We start from the raw sequence: 19,193 nt of genomic DNA, 5'->3' as shown, positions 1-19,193 counted from the left end.
GGCTAAGCAGTAGGATAGGAGGGCAAAGTCTGCAGGCTTGTGGAATGCGTTAGGCTGATTACGGACTAAGGAGCCGAGTTTTCTCTGAGCCACCAGCGAAGTGGTTTGTGTGTCGCTTCACCAGTCGAACTACGCTGTTCGCTCGAAATGCAGCACTTCAGCTCTGCGCGATGCACTTTAATAATAATAATAATAATATTTGGGGTTTTACGCGCCAAAACCACTTTCTGATTATGAGGCACGCCGTAGTGGAGGACTCCGGAAATTTTGACCGCCTGGGGTTCTTTAACGTGCACCTAAATCTAAGCACACGGGTGTTTTCGCATTTCGCCCCCATCGAAATGCGGCCGCCGTGGCCGGGATTCGATCCCGCGACCTCGTGCTCAGCAGCCCAACACCATAGCCACTGAGCAACCACGGCGGGTGCGATGCACTTTCTGGCGACACAAAGGGCGACCACGCTGCCTAAACTTCACCACGGCATGCGCACTTACCCTGATCGACAGGAAACCACTTGGGGACGACGCCTAGCTGTCTGGCGTGCGCCAAGTGCTCTGAAAACAATGAAGTCTACAGGCTACAACAACAACGACCGACGGAATCATCGGAAACGCATGCATGAGGATGTCTTCACACGGAGAATAGTTCGTGCATGCAATTAAAATAAATCAAATTTCTAGAATCAGTCTCGTTACTTTCCCGATATGTCCTGCGAATTCCTGAACAAGGTGAAAACTGAGAGACATAGACGTCTAGACGTACGCACGTCTGGACGTATACATAGTACGAGGCTCTGTGAACAGGAGACACCAGCCGCATGGGAAAATCAGATAGTTTTATTTTCGGTCAACGTGAATAACAAGATAGCGAGGAAAAACAACCTTATCGGACAGATTTGCGTGCAATATCGTCGTAGGACATAAAGTGAAGAAACGACAACAAAATATTTTAGACTAGATTTAATGACCTGCTGCATGTAGACACGTTAATGCTAGGAAATACAATTTTGATTAGCTTTATAAACTGTCAATTGACTTTCGTCGAGTGTTCTGATTTTTTCTTTGTTCTAACATGATTAAATACCCTTGCAAATATCCATGGTAATTGAGTAAAAGAAGGTTGAAAATGAACGCCGCTAGTTTTTTATAGTTGGTACTCTTTCACATATGTCTGCTGCCATACGGTTATACGGGGTGACCATATTTAAGTGTTCCGGAATTTTTAAATACCGCCTGTAGCAGATAACATATTTCTTGTCCTTGATCTGGGTTATTCAGAAAGGCGAACAATACTGGAACGAGAAATCAGAACACATGTTCCCTTAATTGAAACATCACTACATAACTTCTTAGTTGATCACGTTACAGCACATATTGACACAATTGACGAATTGTAGCCGGTGGGCTTGCAAGGCGTACCCACTTGGAATTAATTTCCAAGAACGACATCAGTTCGGAAATATGCGTCATCAAACTCACTGTAAAAATGCACTGTCGTTCCACTTACTTTTTAACAAAACGCTCTTTTATGTATTGAAGCATAGAAATAATTGGAACGCCCAAGAGTTTCGTCCCACTCATTATGCAAAAAAAAAAAAAAATTCGTCCCACAGCTTGGGAAATGATATCTCGAAGCTGGTGTCATCCTAGTGGTTAATTTCAAGTGGATACGTCTCGCAAGCTCATCAGTTGCAATCCGTAAATTGTAATATGGGCTGCAAGGTAATTAACTAAGAAGGTAATTTGTGAATTTTCGTGTTAATTAGTTGAACATGTGCTTCGATTTCTCGTGCTGGTAATGTCCTTCTGTTTCAATAATCCAGCTCAAGAATCTTGCTTTCTGCCACAGGCGTGTTTTTTTTTTTTTAATTCCGGGAAAGTTAAACGCGATCGGCTGGCCGCACTCGCGTGCACCCCGTGCAGCTCCGCGCCTTTAGTGCTGACCCGTCGGTGCACGGCTACGGCTACGCGCACAGCACGTTGTCCCTAGTCCCTAGAGCGAAACACGTGACCTCGGAAGTGATGACACGACAATGGCATGCTAAGCCTCAGGCTTGATGCCCCCCCCCCCTTTCTGACTGACTGGGATCACATCCGTCGCAAGGAAACAGACTCCCTCTCTAGTTTTTGCACGAGCCCAAACGTGTTTTGCATTTGTTCTAAAAGTAAACGCCGGCACGAATGGCGTGATACTGCATGCCTTGTGCTATTTTTGCTTGCGATACATCTGTCTTAATTTTTCGTCCGCTAATATATTAAATTACGCGTGATGTAGCCTATCACGATGGGTGTATTCTTAGCACACATATACCTTGTGTCCAAGCTCACGTCAGCCGAGCGGTTGAACAAAAAAAAAAGTATTTAAAGAAGCACGCGGCAAGATAAAATTATACAACCCACAGTGTTCAAAGGTCTGACAACAGAACACTGTGGGTCTTAAAACGGTGTCTTGCACAATGCTTTTTGAATCTTTTATTTCTTTGAACAACTTGGCTAACGTTAGCTGTGACACCCTATATAGAATACATGCAGCATATTATCGAATGTCCGTGATGACGCCCTGTATATAGGGGCAGATTGTTATCGACTGTCGCGTGTTCGCCGCCATCGCGTAGTCACAAACGGCCACACCGAATCAAGACTTGCCTTCGAGACTCGTCCATCTATGGACGCACGTAACAATGTATTTGCTTCGAATCTCGTTCGGCGTATAAGCTGCCCGTAGCCTGGACGGCATGCGCTTCGTGGTCGCTACGAAGTACTGTTACCTAAAGGTCACTAAATTGAATGTGTATATAAGCACTGATTCCTATTAAATGGCTGAAATTCTTCTTAATGCTGCGCTTTGTCACATATACGCAATTTTAATCTACTGAGACGCTACATGTATTTTAGATATCCCATGTGTCAAAATAGATAGGTTTATGCGGCTCCGGGTGTTGCAGCACAGTTGCTATGGTGAGCAAGCCTACACACAGGACAAGCGCGAGGACACTCTGTGTAGCGCACAATGTGTGCGAATCGCACGGGGAATGGCTGAGTATCAACAGTTCTTTGCGTCGCGTTAAGTTCTACAGTGCAGTTGCTGTCACGCCCACTGCATCTATGGCAAAAACAAGTTTAGCCACCCAAGAGCATTCGAAGCACTAAAGAAATACTACTGTATTAGTTACTTACACAGTGCGCAGTAATTATGAGGACGCTACCCCAAGCTCCGCCAATAATTCAGATTTCCGGGTACAATGAAGTCCCTAAGCTCAACGCTCAATGCCTCTCTAAACAAAGCTCACCTTCACGTTACTTCATTATCGAGACGTCACAAAAGCGAAGAGCGATGTTTGGAGTATACACCGCGCTGCGCCTTAAGCGCGCAATAAACAGTGGCATCAATTTAGCACGTGTCCTGGCAAATCCACAAACGAGTAAACACAATCTACGCTGCACACCGCGCGCTGTCAGCAGCAGTGACGCCGTTCTCAGTTGAGCGAAGTCAGCTGATCGGCAGAGAAGACGCAGCCAAAGGACCTGGCATGCGCAGGGAGGGCGGCTGGGGGAGAGGAGGGCAGCGTCTTGTACTGGAGTCAGGTGAAACAACGCCCGCTGCGCCGCTCCTCGAAGACGTTTCGCAGCGGCTTCGCTGTGGCGCACAAAATCTGCGGTAACACAAGACTGCGAAAGATATCCTCTCAACACAAGGAGGAGCGAAAGGAGGCGCGCGGCACAGGCGCGGGCGAAAGCGCGAGCGTCTCCAAAGGCGGATGTCTACAGGTCCTGTACCTCGACTACAAGAAATGCAGCGACAACTCTAAAAAATATCGATCTCAGACACCAACGTTGCCTGCTGCTTAAGTTTTACTTCCTTGCGTACACCACAGAACGCCATATCACGGTCTGGAAGCAGTGCTGCCTTCTCGAGCCCGGCGTATTCAGATTGAGCATGATGTCTGCATGGAGCGCCACACACTATTGTTCTACAAATAGCTGTGGGTAGCATGAACGGCCAACAGTTGGTATGAATAAGCAATCTTATCTCGACGGTAGGTACAGCGAAAGGAAGACGAGACAGACAAGAGTATGGATACACACAGCGCTGTGTTCGCTGTTCGTACCCCTTACGCTGTAGCCGCAGTCGTGAACCATCGACAAGCTCGTTTCCACCATATTGGAATGTAATCTCAAACACTAAATTTAGCAACATACTTCGCATGAGGTTTTGCGTGGATGGAAAATCTCCTTTCATTTATGCACCAATACAGTAATGCCGTGTCAGGTTTAAAGGTACGGATAGCCGGCCATCATACTTAAGAGGTTGTTGAGGCTTTAGGCAAGCGAGTGGATGTTGCCAGAGATCAACAGCTGAGATCACTATCTTCTTTATGTTTTCAGTGGCGTCTCGTTTCTTCCTGACCAACGTACGCAAGCAAGTAAAAAAAAAAAAACTTATCGCACATCACGTACTGTACGCAAAGCCGCGGTTCACAAAAGGTTGTTGGCGGTGCTACGATATAGGGATCCGCGGACAATCGAGTGCTGGCACGAACTGCCAAGCTTGCGGTGTGTGGCCCGCTATGTGTTTCGACCCCGGCGTCGACTGAAGACGGTTGCTCGGCGAGTCCCGGAAGCGCTCGGAAGACTTTCTGAAGTCGGGACGTCGCAAGGTGGCTTTCCATGCAGTAGAAGAAAGCCAGCGACGTCGCAGGCCCGTATACAAGCGTAGGGCGTTGCTGTTGAAACGAATTTCGGTCGTGGTTCCAGAGAGCGGCGCTGTGCGGGCCTCATAACTGCGTGAACAGGTGCGTCTGGTAGAGGTCGGGTGGCAACGAGGGCGCCCTGGCCGGGTGTGCTGGCACGGCCCGGTGGCAGTGCTGCACGTGCAGCTCTCGTGCCAGGCGCCCAAGCTCCTCTCGCACGCCCGCGATGACCTGCACGAAATGATGGTACCGCGCTGTTCACGTCGTCCACACCTGCTGGTGCTGCACGAGCTGCAGCTAAGGCCCGCGGGTGTCCTGGACTAAGGACCCATTCGCAGGAGCTCTGCGGAACCCCACCTCTGGAGCAAATAAATTTTATTCTCTCTCTCTCTCTCTAACGCAACTGTCGTTGCTGTGGCGCGACGCTGTCTCAACAACTCCTTTGCTCACTATGTTTGACAGCCATTCGCTCGTCTTTTCGCAAATCCAAAACCACATACCTTTTCATCTTATTTATGTCCCTTCGTTGTTTTATTATGTTACATTACTACACTAAAAAACGATTACGGTATAAACTCGTGTAAGGGCCCCACCTCCAGCTTGGCAGCCCGAAATTTGGAAAAGAAAACGTTTCCAACGGAAAAGCAATTGAGTTACCCCGATGCCGCGCGCGCCATGGGCGAATTTTCGCTCGCTGCGTACTTCTGCGTGCCGCTACTAGATGGCGATAGTAGTGGCATATAGTATATATAGCCATCTAGTAGCGGCCCTTATTTGGTTCGGTCCCGTGTAAGGGCCGCAACGTGTCAAAATAGTGAAAGAATAGTGCGGCGCTAACACGAGTCAACACGAGGGTAACATAAACTGCAATACTTCAGTGACATAGGAAACGACGTATGCTATCTACACGACCTCAAGCCAGCAAAAATAGAAAGGAAACAAGTTTATTCGGCAGCTGCTCCTTCTACACCTAGAGCACGAAGCAACGCACCAAGAGAAGATGCACTGAAGTCAGCTCAACCGATATAATTGCACAAACAGGGAGGATGTGTCGATTATAATTTCTGTAAGTATGGCCAACGTTACATTTCGGTGCTAACGATCACTAAATCGTCTGACCGGTCACTACAGCCGCCGACACGGTAATTTCGTGATTATGACGTTCTGCTGCTCAGCACGAAGTTGCAAGCTTTAGCCCTGGCGGTGGGGGCCGCATCCAAACAGCAGTGGCAATTAAAAGGGACCATGTAATTAAATTTCGGTGTCCGCAAAAAAAAAAACGAGTTTATTAAATAAATTCGCGCTCCCTCCCAAAGTATTAGCCCCGTGAGGAGCTCAGGCGTCGCTACGAGGCAGTACAATCAATCAATCAATCAATCAATCAATCAATCAATCAATCAATCAATAAATAAATAAATAAATAAATAAATAAATAAATAAATAAATAAATAAATAAATAAATAAATAAATAAATAAATCCTGACATATTTGAGCACTAGATAAGCAGTAGAAACGCGAACAGCAGCTCGGGAGCTTTCCCTCGCGCATGCGCGATGCGTGCCCACCTGCACGCGAAGCTGCTCCACCTCCTCGGGCGACAGCAGCCCGTAGTAGGGCGAAGGCGCCTCCGGCTGCTGGAGCGAGCCGTGCGCCGGTGGCTGCGCGGCGCCCACCTCGGGCCGGGCAGGGCCTGGCGGCCCGCCCTTGAAGATGTCGCGCCGGAGCGTGTCCAGCTGCCGCACGTTGTGCGCAGCCTCGCGCTTGCGGTCTTCGCGGAGCTCGAACCTGCGCGCACGAAAAGAGCCGCGTCTCAAATCGAGCAAGCCGAGGCGACACGCGTCACAGCCACGTAATTAAAAGTCCGGGCAAAAAGTTCTGTCCAATATATTCACTAGAAGGACCCAGCGACAATTCGGATATGCTCTGCATCTGTATGCCGGGGCCCGATTGCAGCTTGCAGTGCTCTTTCAAAGAACCTCTGAGCGCGTCTTACGGCAGGGCTGTGCGGAGCGCCGCTTCAGCGGGTCGTCGTCGGCGTTGCTCCTCGCCCAATCTCTGCCGTGAGAACCCGCGTGAACGTCCCGTGGCAGTGGCCCAGTTTGGTGCTGCTTGCGCGCCTCGCGGATACCAAACCTCCTGCATACCGAAGGTTATATACCACAACACATTCACGTCTTGGTTGCATTCTGCTGCCAATTTCTGGGACAAAGTTTTCACACTGTGGGCCGCTGCAGTGTCCGATCTTGGTGGCTTGAGAACTGCTTTGGTACAAGGACAGTGTGCCTGCATAATGTAGAGTGATCTCGCCGGCGCTGTTTAATCTCGTTAAGTCTACGCTCATCCGAAGACGGCGGCGTGGGAGCGACTGTACATTGATGATGCTACGCTGAGGACATAGCCTGCTGATTACTATGCTGGATGTTCAACTGCATAAATGTGCAAAAAGAAATTGTGCTAGTACGGTTTCCAAAAACGTGAATGCACTGCTCTTCTAGCCCACGCGGAGAAAGGTTTACACGCCAGTAACACTAGAATTTGGAATGGCTGACGATTTTTATTAGAAAGCTTTGTGTAAAACTATAGGCAAAAGTTTCCGTTCTTCTGGTTTCCAGAAAGATACAGAGCAAAACAGACGAAGACGACGGGGAGTCTGTTTTGCGTCTTTCTTTCTTTCTTTCTTTCTTTCTTTCTTTCTTTCTTTCTTTCTTTCTTTCTTAAGCAGCATGAATCAACTAGCCCAGCAGCAAGTTTTATTTAGCTGTATAGCCTTCTGTTTACGCGTGTTACTTGTAGCGCTGACTGCGCGCCATTTTTCGAGTCATATCGGGTGAGCTCAAAGCCTTACCGGTGGCAGCAGCATACCACGGAAGAATATTTCGAAATGCGTTTTCGAATTGCTCCTAATTTCAAAGGTTGTTTAGGGCACTTTCCATTATCTTCCAGGAGGGTTGACAAGTAAACTTCTGGCTGCTTTGCTTGTGACGCCTTACCTGAGACTGGAAATATCCTGCTTGATCTCGAGCAAGTCGTCTTCGTTGACGCCATCTTGGCGAAGCTGCTTCTTGGCTCGATGAATGTAACGATTCACCAGGCGTTTCATCACCTCCTGGGTGACAAAAAGAAGAGAGAGCACAGCGCGAGCAAGGTGATCATTCTGTAAGCTACTACTGCACCTTCAGCTCCTAGGGGAAGAAAGCATGTTTACGGGTCTATGCGCCTGTAGAAAGATACGCGTACAATAAATTACACAACGCTTATTGTAAACTTCACTGAGGGACAAGAGAATCTTCATTATCGATGCATTCGAATCAAGCGAAGCATAAACCGCCATCGATTAATATTAATGTCGGTAGTTGTCGTGACGTCAAGACGACCCCATCGCCAGATACGTGCCAGTTACGTGTGATATCCCTGAATGCTAGAAGCATTGTAAACAAAATAGATAGCCTTTAGATAGCCGTTACGCTTACTGCACGTTTCGCAATCACAGCAACGCCTCCACCATGTGAGCCGCGATCGCGTCTGTATATGACGTAGTCCGGTGGCACAATTTCTTCATCAAGAATACCGCTATGTAACCATGTCTCGGAAATCACCAGTAGGTGAGGATTGAAGTTCTGCTCATTTCTTACAATCCTCACCTACTGGTGATTTCCGAGACATGGTTACATAGCGGTATTCTTGATGAAGAAATTGTGCCACCGGACTACGTCATATACAGACGCGATCGCGGCTCACATGGTGGAGGCGTTGCTGTGATTGCGAAACGTGCAGTAAGCGTAACGCTGCTTGAACAAATTGATCAGCACGAAAGTTTGTTGTTGCACGTTACTGCCCATGGTCTCACTTTTTTTCTTTGTGCTATGTATCGTGCACCTAATGCAGCGGATTCTTTCATGTATAGTTTATTTGACCGCTTACTGCCTTACCAAAACCGGAACTTAATTATTACCGGTGATTTTAATTTCCCTGCTATTGATTGGGATAAACCGTATTATGACCTGTCTGCCTCATGTGATATTATTATTGATCTGATGTTTTCTTTAAACTTTAAGCAAACCGTTCATGCATACACCAGAGAGACATCTGTCTTAGACCTTTTCTTTGTTAGTCAAACCTTTTTTGATGGAGTGCTTAGTGTTGAAGCTGGAATCTCAGACCATCGTCTGTTGTTCTTCTGTTGTGTTTCGTCAGTTGTTGCCGGGATGCGACCGGTTAAAATGATCAAGGACTACGCGCACGCGCTGACGATAACGCAATCATCGACTCTTTACAATCACAGTTAGATAACTCTTGCAGCAATGACCTTCATAGTTTATGGCAGCACTACAAGAATACACTACAGTATACTATTGAACATTTTGTTCCCCTTAGAAAGGTTTGTATTAATCGCCGCAATCCTTGGATAAGTCGTGAAATTATTCAAATGAAACGTAAAGTAAGGCGCTGTAGGAAGAAAAAAATGCCTTGTCCGCAACAGTTCCAGGTTCTAAAAGAGGAACTTGCGTATAAGAGCAAGTCCCGTTATTTTGACACGACGCTCCCCGAATTTATCAGAAGTGATCCCCCAAAGTTTTGGAATTTTCTAGGTCGCAGGACTGACCACTTGACCAAATTCGAGTTAATAACAGCGTTGTAACCGACTCCACGATCATAGCGCAAGGTTTTAACTCGTATTTTCAAAGCGTGTTCCTTACGGAACGGGCAACCACAGCTAGAATTCCAGTTGAAGATCCTGGTGACGTACCAACTATCTCTGTGAACGGTGTTGTGTCTATGCTGCGCAAACTCGCAGATAAAAAATCCGCGGGTCCCGATGGGCTTCCAAATGCCTTTCTGAAGCGTTTTGCAGCACAGGTATCTGTTTTCTTAACGAGGATCTTTCAAGTCTCGTTACTTTCGGGAGATGTGCCGGAGGACTGGAGGATGGCCCGCGTTGTGCCAATTCTAAAAAAAAGGGGACAAGCTAACCGTTTCTAATTATCGACCAATCTCAATCACTTCCTCTTGTTGCAAGCTGCTTGAACACACAGTATCGGCTTATCTTAACTCCTATCTTGCTGAAAATAACATTTTATCACCTGCACAACATGGCTTTCGGAAAGAAATGTCCACTGTGACACAGTTAGTTACAACAATTCATGATTTTTCTGTTGTGCTTGATAAATCAGGGCAGATTGATGTACTTATTTTAGATTTCCGCAAGGCATTTGACGCAGTTCCCCACAGCAAACTTATTTATAAACTGGAAAGTATTGGCGTCCCTCCTTACCTTGTTAATTGGATTAATGCTTATTTAAAACACAGGACACAGTACGTAGAGGTTAATGGTTGTAAATCTGAAGTGCTTCCAGTTACGTCAGGTGTACCCCAAGGAAGCGTTTTAGGCCCGTTGCTCTTCTTAATTTATATTAATGATTTGCCGGCTGCTATTTCTGAAAATGTCTCTGCCAAGCTTTTTGCAGAGGACTGCATTCTCTTCAAGAACATAAACGAGCGTAATGATCATTACCTCTTACAAAACTCACTATTAGCTGTTCATCAATGGTGCCTTAAATGGAATATGCAACTTAACCTAGATAAAACTGTCCTCTTGCGAATTTCGCGCAAAAAACAGGTTTCTCCTTTCTCTTACAGCCTTCTAAATCATTCTATTATGGAGGTCACACATCACAAATACTTAGGGGTTACAATAACAAACGATTTAACCTGGTCTGCGCATATTGCAGACATTTGTTCCTCATCATTTTCCAAGCTGTGCTTTCTGAGGTGGAAGCTTAGAGGCGCTCCAAGTAAGCTTAAACGTCTTGCATACATAACATTCATCAGATCAAAATTAGAGTACGCGTCGGTCTTATGGGACCCGTTCATAAAGAAGGACATTTACCAGCTTGAGCTGGTGCAAAGGAAAGCGACTAGGTTTATTTATAACAAATACAGAAGGCTTGATTCAGCTACGACACTAATGAAAACAAATACCATCCAACTACTTCAAGTACGTAGGAAAATGTCCCGTTTGTTGTTCCTGCATAACCTTTTAGCACATAAACTATAAACATTTCGCATCCCACAGCACTTAAAAACAGTTATCGTCTAGACGAACACACCACAAAGGAAGTCATTTACTGGAACCAATTTTTGCAAGAACTGAAACATTCAAACACAGTTTTTTCCCGAGGACCGTTTCCGACTGGAACTGTCTTCCAGGGGCCATCTTCCAGTCCCCTAATTTTGTTAAAGCTCTAGAAGAGCATTTGTTTGAGTGAATGAGGGCTGTATATGTGCGTATGCGTATATATATGTATGAATATGTACATGTGTATATACATTTTTCTACTTGTCTATTAGCGGCAATCTGTTAAACTGCCGTTCTTTCTTTTTCTTTTTTTATGTCACAGTGTATTTACATGCCTTGTATAGCGCCTCCTGCATGGGCCATAACTGTTGGCCTGGAGTATTCTGAAATAAATAAATAAAACTACTATAGGCCCGCAAAGTATAAAGGAAAGAAATAGTCTCGTGATGATTAAATGGTCCATACATGGTTATTACGAGCCCACATTACAGCGAGATCTTTAAGTCAGCGCACATTTTCCGTTGCTTTTCTGCAGCAATTCAGTCAGGTTACTTTTTATTCTTTTATATCTTTGTTTAAGCTATATTTTATATAACGTGTCCCGCGGTCTTACGCAGCCCTCATTTAACTGAAAAAAATATGAAGGAATAAACAGCTCAAGTAGGCGGGATGCGGCACGTCTCATAACGCAAGAGCGGCAATGCATGAAAACAAACAAAATAATGAAATTGCAACAACACCAAGTCGCAGTCAGCTCGCCGTCGCCCCTTTTATTTCTGTGGATAATGCACACGTGCACGTCCTCTCATCCGCCCACGGTTGCCACATTTGAATGACGGACACTTCCAGCAAAGGAGCGTGGACTGCGCAAATGTTAAACCGAGCATGCGCGCGTGAATCGTGCACTCGACCGGCAAGAAGGGATGGACCCTCGAAGTGCAGAAGAGGAGATGTGACCGCTGAAGAGCCCAGGTGGTTTGGGGTTGTGTGTGTGTGTGTGTGTGTGTGTGTATGTGTGTGTGTGTGTGTGTGTGTGTGTGTGTGTGTGTGTGTGTGTGTGTGTGTGTGTGTGTGTGTGTGTGTGTGTGTGTGTGTGTGTGTGTGTGTGTGTGTGTGTGTGTGTTTGGAGGGGGGGGGGAAGAGGAGGGCGACGTGCCTTGCTCAAGCACGGTAACAACAATATGCAAAAGACCAGCGTTTCCTGTGCCTGACGGTGGCCGCCATGTTTCTCTAATTACGATGCCGATAGTGCGAGCACCGTCTGCGGGAACACCTCGGGCGACAACGGGCCACAGCGCGTTATGTCGCGGTTGTCACGTGTCCTACGATGGTGAGTTATGAAAGCGCTGCGGTTGTCTCGTCGTCGTTGGAGGCCGGTAAACGTGTCTTCCTTAACGCGATCACATATTTTAAGGCGGACGCTTTATATGCCTCATGAAGCGGAAAATCTGGAGAACGTCCGGCGTTAAACACTCTTAAAACGGTTGCACCCTTTGAGGTGTATATTTGTCCCACAACAATAATCGTCATCTGCCTTGCTTGCGTTTCCTTTCCTGAAAACTCGGCGCTCGCTACTTTCCTGTCGAGAATGCTGCGTCACACTGATAAGGCGCATGCCGTTCGTGACTGGGAAGTACCGGGCTCGCAGCGTTAAAGAAAGGAAACGCGGGCAGCACGGATGACGATTATTGTTGTGGGACAAGATACGTCCCAAAGGGTGTAAATTTTTCTAAGAGTGAAGGGCAACTCCGGCGATTTCTCGATGTCCACGGGAGTCGTTAATACGCAAGAAATTTCCTTAGTTCTTCTTCATCACGATGTCTTGCAAGAACCAAATAAGTATGACGCTCGATCTTGGCAGTGTGTGGATTTATCTCGACTAAAGATAAGATGTGCAAGAGGTGTCTTTAAAAGATATGCAAATTCTTACCGGATTGTACATGCGTGTGTGCGTGCGGTGCGAACACGTCTTTGTTTCTGTGGCGCGTGCGCATATTTAGCACTTCGGGATATATCACAGTCCTTTGTTTCTAGCGCTGTACTAAATGAAGGCTTCCCTCGTGAACAAAAATTTTCCCAGCTGGAATTGTTCACAAAGATGCTTAACTATCCGCATTGCCACTTCTCCCCGATTTGCTATAAAACCGCAAGAGGTCAGCTCGCTGTCATGCTTCTTTAGGTATCGCAGGTAACGCTAGGCGCTGAGAATTTCTTAAGTCCTGTTTGGTCCACGAAATCAACCGCAGTTTCCTCTATGACACTATACACGTACCATAGGTTCAGATGCGCCATTCCAGCAGTGACACTGCTGACAACCATATTTGCTGTCCATCGCGCTGAACCCGAGCATCGAACACGGAGGATGGAAAATATCTAAGAGGCAGAGTCACGTGATCATCTTGAAGCATAGACATACGAATATTTAACAAAGGCTCATGGGAAATAGGCCCTCCCCATGTGATACGAAAGCGACATTTTTTTTACCCTTTGAGCGCGTGCAATGGAGAGCGTGCCACGAGGGCGCCATTGAAACCTACCGCGTTCCGTACACTGTTTGAAAAAGCTCCAATAGTGCAGAGCCTCACTGGTCATTGTACAGCTCTGGAGAGAATATTGTGGGGCTGCATCACAAGAGGCTAGCATGCCGAGGCTCGGTGTCATGCTCCCTGCTACTGCTTGCATTTACCGTCCGCCAAGGCACAAATAGAGCGCGCGAGAGCTATACACCGGCGACGCTCGATCGAGCTACGAAGAGCAATGCTGCAAGTCCGCGTCAGCTCGTTCTTCTCGAAGGTTGCTCTGTATACACTGGGCATTTGGAATGACCGGTCGCTCCACAGAGGCCACGGTAGCATCACTCATCATAGGCAATGCCACAAGCGTAGTTTAGCAGCACGACCAGCGAATGAGCTAAATCTCTTAAGCTGAATGTTTACTGTAAATAAGGTCGCTCGATTGTCATTGCCATGCGCGAGCTTAAGGATGAAACAAACAAGTTTTGGTTGTACTGTAGACGAGCTCTCACTGTATTTCGACATGTTTTTATTGCGACAGCAATTATGTGGACACTCCACGCGCATTTACGCCGTCGTCGTCACCATCGGCGTGATGTTCCGTACATAGTCGAAATGCGATTACACCGTGGCCGCGCGCTGTATGCCGTAAGTGCGAACGAAAGAGTGCAAGTCGAGTATATATGGCGGCTTCATATCGGGCGCACAAAGGAGGAAGGCAGGGAGGAAGCGCGCCGGTCTTCCACCGCGCGCAAGACACGGGAAGTGGAGGCGCTTTAGGAGGCGCCACCCTACTCCGGCGGCGGCTGCGTATGGCTATGGTGTCTAGCCACCATAGTATGGCGCAGCCGAGCGCGGCCGCGTGGGCCCCATCTTGAAAGAAGCAATCTGCGACGGGGACAGAGCGCACCGAGCGCCGATAGCTTAGTGTACGCCGTGTTCTCGCCGCTTAGTTCGCATTGAAGCGAGAGGCGACACGAAGGTCAATTCGCTCGCTGCAGCTGCCGCGCTTCCTTTCACCAGCGTTCTTGATAGCGAGTTTCCATGGCCATCGGGTGAGATGCGTTCGTGTTTGCTTGTGCGCGCTTGATACTGTGCTTGTTAATTTAGTTAGTAAGCGAATGTTTACAAGTTTATGCGGCTGATAAAACTTCTATAGCTGGGCCCTATAACGTAAAACTGTTCCACTCTCCTGAGGCCAAATCTACGTAACCGACGCAAGCACCTGGCGGTGACCCGCAGCATTGCCTGAATAGCGCAATCAAACGCTCTCCTCGTTTGTAGGATGTCCCTTTGTTTGCTTCAAAAACGAACAACATTGTCTACATTGAGCGGTTTTCTTATCTAATTGGCGGACAAGAGGCGAGGAGCCTACTCAACTGGAGAGGAGTTCGGTGGGACCGAGCCAGCGCACTGAAAATAGATAACCGGATGAGGAGGATGGTGCCGGCGTCTGCCATTGGTCCGCCATACCTTACTTGCGGTGGCTGGTCGAAAATCGCGGCGGCGTGCAACCAGAAGGGTGAATACGCCGCTAAAACGGATCCTCGGCAAAGAAGAGTTGGCGAAATGATGTCGTATGCGTGCTGAAAGGGCTTGATAACATTATAATGCGATGCAACCGTACCTGCATCAATCAGTATCCGTCCACCTGCATCAATCAGTATCAGATTATTGGATACCAAGTTTTTTCATATACTAGGCCAATTAAAAGGGGAGGAGGCGTGGCAGTTTTCATCCGGGACACATGGGCAACAACTGAGCTGACTTTCTCGTTTTCCCAAGCTGAAATTGTGGCAGTGCGTCTTTGCGCACCTTCCTTGTCACTAATTCTGCTTGCGGTTTATCGCCCACCGTGTTGCAACGGTCGTGTATTCCTGGATGAACTTGATACTGCCCTGGCCTCGATGTCGTCAATGGACCATGTTTGCCTAATTGGGGATGTCAACATTGATACGTTACGCCCTTCAGCAACGACAGTTGGCAATTATTTGGACGTCATTTCCAAATGGGGCTTGCAAAACACGATCTGTGAACCTACACGCGAAGAATTCCTTGCTGGTCATCTTGTCACATCTTGCATAGATCACATAAATATACGTGCACATAACTTAAGTGTCAAATCTGCCGTTATTACAACGAAACTTGCTGATCATTACATGGTCTGCTGCTCTCTAACAGATGACGCTACCAACTTGGTCACTCCAAACGAAGTCAAACAAATATCATTTGTTGACCCCTTGGCTTTCGAACAATTTGTAATTAATCACGACTGGCATAACTTTTTGATGACTGTTCCTCCAGGCGACGCCTATGACAACTTTGTAGCACTATTCACCGATTTCCGGCTTGCAGCTACACGGGTCTGTAAAATCAAACAACGTAAATTGGACCAAAAATGGATGTCTACAGAAATACTCACGGCAATACAAGCAAAAGACTTGTTATGGGTTCAAACAAAGAGAAGTCCTAATTGTACTGCTTTGCGGCTTCGGTACAAAGAGCTTCGAAATAAGGTCAATGCTATGATACGTCTAGCAAAACGCAATAACTTACGAGCAAAATTCACGGACGCTCGTTGTGACAGCAGGAAAACATGGTCCCTAATTAACAATCTTAGAGGTGGGGATGTAAACGCTAATCGCCATGTTGATCTGATGTCTCATTTTTCTTCAAATGGCACTGCCACCGCTAATGATTTTAACTCATTTTTTTCAAAAGTGTCTGGTGTAGCGAGACCTCATCCAGATACTTGCACATTGCAAACTAGTATTTCAGAATCCGCCCTTCTTCCCATGTTTTCGGAACATGACCTCAAATCAATCCTTTTCAGTCTAAAACCAAATAAATCTCCTGGAATTGATGGTGTTTCAATATTAGAGCTGCGCAGAACTTTCGAAGCAATAAAAGATGTGCTACTACTCATTTTAAACAATATTATTACCACTGGTATCATTCCCGATAATCTGAAGAATGCGCTGGTCATTCCTCTTTTTAAAAGCGGCGCACGCAACAATATTGAAAACTACCGGCCTATTTCTATCCTTTCATGCATTGGGCAGATATTGGAAAAACATCTGCTGAAGACAATGAGCAGCTTTTTAAGCAATCATGGCGTGTTATCTCCTAGCCAGTATGGTTTTGTGCCGAATCGGGGTACGCAGTTGCTGCTTGCAGATTTTTCCGATACACTAAACACTGCGTTTGAACACAATCAGATTGCTTGTGCACTGTTTCTAGACGTCCGCAAAGCGTTTGACAGCGTCTGCCATAGTATACTGCTAACCAAACTTTCTTTGCTAGGCTTTCGGGGTGCGTTTTTGCGGTTTCTGAAAAACTTCTTATCTCATAGGCAACAACTTGTGTCTGTTGGAAAATTTCGTAGCAGCCTGACCGAAATTAAAGCTGGCGTCCCCCAGGGTTCAATTTTAAGTCCGTTATTATTTAACTTATATTTTAATGATTTATCTAATGTTGTGAACGTCAAATTATATCAGTATGCTGATGACACTGTCCTTGTTTCACACGCTCGAAGTTACACTGACGCCATCTCTTCTTTACAAATGGCAACAACAAGAGTGATGGACTGGTTTCAGAATAACGTAGTCCATATAAATGCGTCGAAAACCCAACTAATCTGTTTCCACAACCCTGTCAAGCAAGTTGCCCTATCCTCCCCGTTATATTTGCACACATCACATTGCAATCCCTGTTCGTGTGCCCCTGTGCAATACGCTTGTTCAATTAAATACCTTGGTGTCTTTTTTGACAGTGATTTATCCTGGAACTCTCATTTCGCATACATTTGTCAAAAACTTCGCGCAGTGTCTTGTGTTTTGTATAACATAAAATTTTACATGCCATTGTCTGTCCGAAAGCTTGTAGTACATGCCTTATGCTACAGTGTAATCCGATATGGGATATCTACATATGGTCATGGCGCTCAACATTTGGTAAGCCGGGTCAACTCCGTCCTTCGTGGCATTCTGAAGCATGTTGCTTATGATGTCTCCCCCAAATCTGATGTGTTCAAAACTTTGTCTTTACCTGATTTCAATTTTTTGCTGCTTGAAACTGTTATCTTAAAACATTTTTGGTTAAGTCAGTATAAAATTCCTTATGTGCCTGTCCGTTCCCTGAGACCAAAGAATCCTTACATTACACCCCGCTGTAAGACGAGATATGGTCGAAGACTTCGTAACTACTATGTCCCAGCAATGTTTAATCTACTTCCTCAAAGCATACAAGATGTGAAAACAAAATATGGTCTTAGAAAGGCTCTTAGACACATGAATGCATGATTGGAAGCCTGTCATGTGAGTGTATGTGTGTTTTTTTTCACAATTGTTTAATAACGAGTTACTGATGGCTCTGTCGCTGTCTTCCAGGCACCGCCGTTCAAGCCCACTGTGGCTTTGGCAGGCCCGATTCTTGCACTGTATGTTTCTCGAGTCATCAATAAAGTATTATTATTATTATTATTATTATTATTATTATTATTATTATTATTATTAAAAAGTTTCATTATACGCAAATAAATCCGTGCTTTCCGGCAGGTGCAAGTAGCCAGTGCCTGAGTGATCGGCGGACAGCCATTTCGTGTTCCTTTCGGAACGGGGAAGTCTCTGGCTATTCAGAAAAAAATATTCATTATTGTGCGGCATGTTAATGCGTCTTTAACGCGTACGCGTCATTTTGACGCGGCGAGTTTTCGAGGTTTTGTGACGTCGCGTGACAGGCGAAGTGGGCGCAGCCCCAAAATTTTGAGCAATAACAGATGGCCAATGGCAAAAAAACGTCGAGTCAGCAAAAATAAATTTGCTTTGGTTCGTCATAAGCATGCATAATCCCTGTGCGCATATAACACCTGATAGGGCGTTTTCGCTGTTTTCTCGACGTCGCATGACAGACAGGTGAAGTGGGGGGTGGCCCGAAATTTTTTTGACCAATCGTGAAGGGTTGGTGCAGTATTTCAGTGTTCAGTGCAGTTATCCTCCATCCCGCGTGTTTTGCCGAAGTTAGCATGTAACAATCTAGAATTTACAGGTCGATAACGAAAGCGTTGAACATCACGCGCCTTTCTAGCTGTTAGCGTGTCTACGAGCCGGTTATAATATAGGTGTTATTCGAAAAATTATATATATTATATATATAGTTTATGCACAACAGAAATGCGCTCGCTGCAGGCTCTACTTTAAGGGTGTAAATGCCGTGTCATGAACATCGGTCATGAACACTCCACGAGAATGTTCTGCCCCCCTAATGGAGAAATCTAGGCGCCGTTCCTGGGGAGTAATGCAGCGGTGGCCTTCCCCTATACGGCGAGGGTATACGGAACGCAGCAAACCCGAGCTCTGTCGCAGTGAAGGACTTCCGACGAAGCGGCGGGGTTTGCTCACCTGGTATTGAACCGTGCTCGATTGGCCGTTGAATTGCAGGATCACCGTGTTTCGCCTGGCACCTGGCTTCTGCCGGAAACCAGAAATGAGCATACGGTGAGACCACTGCTGGCTGTGACGCTTTGGTCTTCACAGCGTGCAAAACTCGGATATTGAGTGTTTTCAAGGCCACGTACGCGATAGAAGATTCAGAAACTCTCTTTTCCTGCACTCCCTCATTAGGTCAAAAAAAGATTGCGTTACGCACAAGTACTTAATCTCAGCACGTTTATCTGATGCAAGATTAAGGAGTAAAATATACATCATGATAGGAAACGACGAAACCGTAATAAGCTCAAAAGAGCTATAACGTGTACTTCAACTTAGCGGGCAAAGGTAGGCAACATGGCAGATTATACAAGATGACAGATTAGGCAAATATATACGCATAGAAAAAATTATCTGCGAGGTTCCATGTCATATTCATGCTGCTGTCAAATGCAGATGACTAATCACATGTTCTCTTTACGAGTGTA

General features: G+C 46.2%; 1 protein-coding gene across 2 annotated transcripts in view; it reads right to left on the bottom strand.

The window, feature by feature from the left end:
* Positions 1-816: 816 nt before the first annotated feature.
* LOC135920167 (transient-receptor-potential-like protein) overlaps positions 817-19,193 on the bottom strand; it is a 211,262-nt gene continuing 192,885 nt past the window's right edge. For both annotated transcript variants that reach the window (XM_065454312.2, XM_065454313.2), the window contains 4 exons: positions 18,679-18,747; positions 7,681-7,796; positions 6,256-6,475; positions 817-4,921 (listed from right to left, as the gene is read on the bottom strand). In XM_065454312.2, the coding sequence (XP_065310384.2) occupies positions 4,775-4,921; positions 6,256-6,475; positions 7,681-7,796; positions 18,679-18,747 (552 nt within the window). In that variant the 3' untranslated portion in view covers positions 817-4,774. The remainder of the gene's footprint in view (positions 4,922-6,255; positions 6,476-7,680; positions 7,797-18,678; positions 18,748-19,193) is intronic.

This window comes from Dermacentor albipictus, chromosome 3 (assembly GCF_038994185.2).
Source record: "Dermacentor albipictus isolate Rhodes 1998 colony chromosome 3, USDA_Dalb.pri_finalv2, whole genome shotgun sequence".
NCBI lineage: Eukaryota > Metazoa > Arthropoda > Arachnida > Ixodida > Ixodidae > Dermacentor > Dermacentor albipictus.
The sequence above is the reverse complement of the archived record's forward strand: the minus strand, read 5'-3'. Positions and strand labels throughout refer to the sequence as shown.